The following is a 4803-nucleotide window of genomic DNA, read 5'->3' as shown; positions in this document are numbered from 1 at the left end:
TATCCCATTTCTTCTCACTTTCAGGTCTCAAACACCGTCAGGGGGTCGACGGGTGGGGGGGGAGCGGGAGGCGGGAGGCGGGGGAGGGGGAGGCGGGGGAGGGGGGGTGGGAGTGTGGGCAGCTCACGCTGTGGTCGACTTGTTGGTGACTCTGGAGTTGCTGGGGTCTGAGAGGCGGTCGCTGACCTTGAGCTTCATGCACGACTGCTTCTCGTCCATCAGCATCTCAGCGGGCAGACACCAGCAGCACAGGCACGACTACGGCGGGGCGGGAGGGGCGGAGAGGGGTGGCGGGGAGGAGGGGTGGAGGAGAAGAGGGGTGGAGGAGAGGAGGAGGGAGGGCCGTACACAGGAAGAGAGAAACCAGTGAGGAGTAGAATGAGACACATACTGTATATTCACAGCCTGCTAGTTGTACGTGGGCATTAGAGGACTTCAAATACATACGCTATAGTATATAATATAAAAAATATATAGTGTAATACATTTTAAATATACTGTAGAACACAAAAAAGTAATGCATTGGCCCATTGGGGAATTGGCGCCTCACCCGGAAACAGCTCTTGAAACGCTTGCTGACCATGTAGAGGGCGATGGGGTTGATGCAGGAGTTGACGGACGCCATGTTGATGCCGATGTAGTCCAGCACCAGGAAGAAACTGCAGCGGACATGAGCAAAGTGGAATGTGACCGGACCTCTCCAGTCATTGCGATACCGGGTCGCGTGGATGCCCGAGGGGAAAAAAAAAAAAAAACACCCTCGTGGACAATTTGGACGTGTGGCTCTACGACCTTCAGCAGAAACATCACACACGGCAATGTTGACGCGTGTGGACGTGTGACGTCCAGTGAGACTACTATTATTATAACTAGTATTTTACGGATCATCTATAAGAATAAGCGCCTAATATTGTTATTGGAAGCTCGGCCATGGGAGACCTGCTTAACATCACAATTGGAATTCCCCGTCAGTGTTGACCCGGTGGGTTTTTCTGAGGCAAAGTCGATGTGGGAGAACACAATATTATTGTTTTGGATTTCAGTCCAGTGATCCTACCTGAGCAGCTCGCAGCGGTTGGGGTCCTTCTCGTCGTAGATGGTGAGTTTGAGGATGCGACTTAGGTGGAGGGGCAGCCAGCACAGCGCAAACACCAGCACCAGGCAGAAGACGGTCTTGGCCACCTCCCTCCGCTGCGCGCGCGCAAACACACACACGCGCGCGCGCACACAGGCACACACACACACACACACACACACACACACACACACGCGCGCGCGCACACAGGCACACACACACACACACACACACACACACACACACACACACACACACACACACACACACACACACACACACACACATGTACATGCACATATACACATGCACACACAAGAATAAATTCAATAAATAATGACATTTCTTAAAATAAGCACTATTACAATCCATCATTAATGCATCCATCCATCCATCCATCCGTCCATCCATCCGTCCGTCCATCCATCCGTCCGTCCATCCATCCATCCGTCCGTCCATCCATCCGTCCGTCCATCCATCCGTCCGTCCTTCCACCCACCTGTTTGAGGTGGTCACTGAGAGCGATCTGCACGCCGTTCTTCTTCCTCAGCATCTCGCAAGTCATCAGGGTGTAGAAGATGGCCGTGCAGGTCAGCGGCAGGCAGAAATACGCACTGAACAGCCACCAGTCCTTGGCGGACTTATAAAACTACGGGACAGAACACGGGGCGTTTGAGCAGTAGATCACCCGCACAAGAGCTTGAAATACGAGCTCCCGGACAGCTTTACGCAAGGTGAAAGACGAGGCCGTAAAGTATGAGCGATAAAAACTAAATGGCTCAGTTATCCGTGAGACGGCCCCCGCGCGCGCGTCGGCAGAACGGGGCCGGTCTCGAACGGGACTAGAGGTTGGGACTCCGAGGCGGGAGAGGCGTCCGGCTCTGCATTCAAAACCCCCTTAATTTAAGGGTTGGCTCTTCTTTTTGTCTTCCTTTGTCGTGCCGTAAAGTGAGTTTTCTTCTCTTTTTTTTTCTTTTCAGTCGTTGTAGACGATAATGAAATAACGCGAAGGCCGGAACTCTTACTTTCCGAACCTGGATTTATCCACCTCCGACAATGAAACAAACTGTGCACTCGAGCTCTTTTGACCACGTAACTGCGCGCACCGGAGGCGTGTCTGTGAGAGTACGGTATCAGGTTATCAGTCTCCTAAAAAAAAGGCCCCGTGTGTTTCCCCCCCTCCATACCATCATGAAGTCGGACTTCTGCATGGGGTGCAGCAGACAGATCCTCAGGTGTTCTCCTTTGTAGTCCATGGTGATCATGTCGAAGGCAATGGCCTCCGGCACGGCCAGGATGATTGATAGGATCCAGATGAGCGCGATCTCGATCGCCATCCACTTCGGCACGCCGATCCCTTTGATGCGACTCCATGACGCCACAGCGCGGTATCTGTGGTGATATTAAATATTTTTGTCTACAAATAAATCACTCCCCCCCACACACACACATACGCAGTTAAATTGTGACAGGAATTCTAATTACAATAACAACTACAACATTAAACAGATGCTCGGGCCATGGCAACGGGAGGAGTTAAGTAAGCCTTCGGTTTTAGGGGAGGTTGGGAGTTTACTGGGTTGCGCACTGTGTGAATGTCTGTTCATGCATGTGTGCCTGTGTGTGTGTGTGTGTGTGCCTGTGTGTGTGTGTGTGTGTGTGTGTGTGTGTGTGTGTGTGTGTGTGAGTGTGTGTGGGCTGTGTGTTTGCGTTTGGAGGGTTTATTCGGCAGGTTGGCAGACTCTACCTGTCAATGCTCAGCGCGCACAGACTGAGCACTGTGATTCCAACCGAGGCTTTCTGAACAAATGGCACCAGCTTGCACAAAGCCACCCCGAACGGCCAGTCCTCCGCCAGGAGCTGGAGAGAGGGGGAGACGGAGAGATGGACGGGGGAGGGTGGGGGGTACAGATGGACAGCGATACGGGGGGGAGACAGACAGACTAGTTTGCACAGTAGGAGCCCAGCATATTGTCTTTGGAGCCACCTTTTTTTTTTTTTTTTCTCTCCAGCCACGGGCAGCCAGAACTGGGCAGGTACACTTCAGAGAACTTGATGAAAGGGGCCTCTAAGTAAATGCAGAACGTTTTCGTTTCAGGACGGCATGACTCTTCCTGGAAACACAACGAGATGTCTGTCCGGCATTACCGTAAGACACTGGAAGCCAGAGACACTCTCTTTAAACTGAGGAACTCTGGCTAACCTGCGCGAGGATTTTCTACCTGTTTTCGATTGGTTGTTGGAATGTGTGGAGCCAATTGGGATCATATGGGGCCCGATCTTCATATACCGTTCTCTCTCCTCTGGTATGCAGGCAACTGTTTTACCTTTCCCGGCCCCTCAGACAAACGCACCTAATTATTTTGATAATAACATGGCGTGGGACATGAAGGGATATTGAGGGGCTCAGAATCCAGTGGAGCAATAACAAAATAGTTGTGGGAGGGAGGGTGTGGTTCGGCATGGGGCATGTGCACATAATGTTGTACTGCATGCGCGGTCACGATAAAACGCACTTAAAAAAAAACAAACCTCACCTTGTAAACATTGATGGGAATTCCAATAATGATGTGCAGCAGGTCTCCCAGCGCCAAGCTGCCAATCAGGATATTCGGCCCGTTGCGCATGCACTTATTCTTATAGATGATGCACAGGAGAGTTGAGTTACCGATGATGCCAACGACAAACACCAGGCAGGACACCACCGTGTTGATGTACTTGAAGGTGTCTCTGATCTCGGTGGGGCCCGTGCACATGGGCGGCAGACGTCGGCGCGGCATGGTGATGTTCTGCCGGATCTGACCCACATCTCTTTCGATTAGTCTGGGCTTCTGGGTGGCGCTGGGGAGCCCCTGTGGGTTCGGGTCGTTGGCCTGCCCGTCGACGACGAGGAGCTGCCCCAGCAGGAGGATCTGGCAGCAGAGGACACCCGGCTTCATCCTGGCACTCCAAACCGTTTAGTCCACGATGTGCGCAACGAGTCCTGGTGCGCTCCTGGAACCACAAGTTTAAATGCGAGGCTGTGAATTCAATCACTTTGGTCTTGTCTTTTTGCCCAAGCACTGATCATTATCGACCAGGGAGGAATTCAGTCAATTCAATTCAATTCATCGACAATTTATCTTTTGGCCGAAAAACAGGATAATCAAAATCTACTCTTAAATCCGCTGGCGGTCGGTGCGGTAAGCCGTCCACAAAAGGTGAGAGGTCCCCAAAGCAGAAAGTTGCTCATTTCTGAGAAGCAGTCAATAGACTCTCGGCAAAGTCCTCGGCTCCAGTGCTCTATCTGTGCTCCAGAACTCTATCTGCTCCCACTGCTGCAAGCTGCATTGACTCACTGACTCCTGCCTCTCCAACCCCTCCTCTCCTCATGTGAAAGGGGGTGGAAGCAGGACAGTAGAGATCTGCTGAACCTTATTCATTTCGGTGATCGACTAAAGGAAGCTCAAATGAAGTTTCTGTTACCGCACACTACCGCGATTCCGCCGTCCGCACCATCTTTCTCCAACATTAATCCGAGCAGTGTTGGGTGGATTTATGCTTGCATTTTGTGGTCTGCGCGTCGGAAGAAGATATTTTCCCTGAGTCGCTTTATATGCTAATTGTTTTTGTAGGAAGGCAGATAAGACTCGATGAGCAAGATTAAAGTATATTCGCCAATAAATAATAGCTCTTATTAAATTAGCCCAGAGTAACGGATGATTGCAATAATTACCGCACAATAAAGT

At 51.2% G+C, this 4803-nt stretch overlaps 1 protein-coding gene across 1 annotated transcript in view; it reads right to left on the bottom strand.

Moving 5' to 3' along the window:
* ednrba (endothelin receptor Ba) overlaps positions 1 to 4375 on the bottom strand; it is a 4825-nt gene extending 450 nt beyond the window's left edge. Inside the window, exons 1-7 of the mRNA XM_080010921.1 lie at positions 3613 to 4375; positions 2823 to 2935; positions 2263 to 2467; positions 1575 to 1724; positions 1058 to 1191; positions 551 to 659; positions 1 to 258 (exon numbers count right to left, since the gene is read on the bottom strand). The exon at positions 1 to 258 is cut by the window's left edge and continues 450 nt beyond it. Of these exons, the coding sequence (XP_079867047.1) occupies positions 124 to 258; positions 551 to 659; positions 1058 to 1191; positions 1575 to 1724; positions 2263 to 2467; positions 2823 to 2935; positions 3613 to 4014 (1248 nt within the window). The 5' untranslated portion in view covers positions 4015 to 4375 and the 3' untranslated portion in view covers positions 1 to 123. The remainder of the gene's footprint in view (positions 259 to 550; positions 660 to 1057; positions 1192 to 1574; positions 1725 to 2262; positions 2468 to 2822; positions 2936 to 3612) is intronic.
* Between the last annotated feature and the right edge of the window lie 428 nt (positions 4376 to 4803).

The sequence above is a fragment of the Zeus faber genome (genome assembly GCF_960531495.2).
Source record: "Zeus faber genome assembly, chromosome: 12".
Lineage (NCBI taxonomy): Eukaryota > Metazoa > Chordata > Actinopteri > Zeiformes > Zeidae > Zeus > Zeus faber.
The sequence above is the reverse complement of the archived record's forward strand: the minus strand, read 5'-3'. Positions and strand labels throughout refer to the sequence as shown.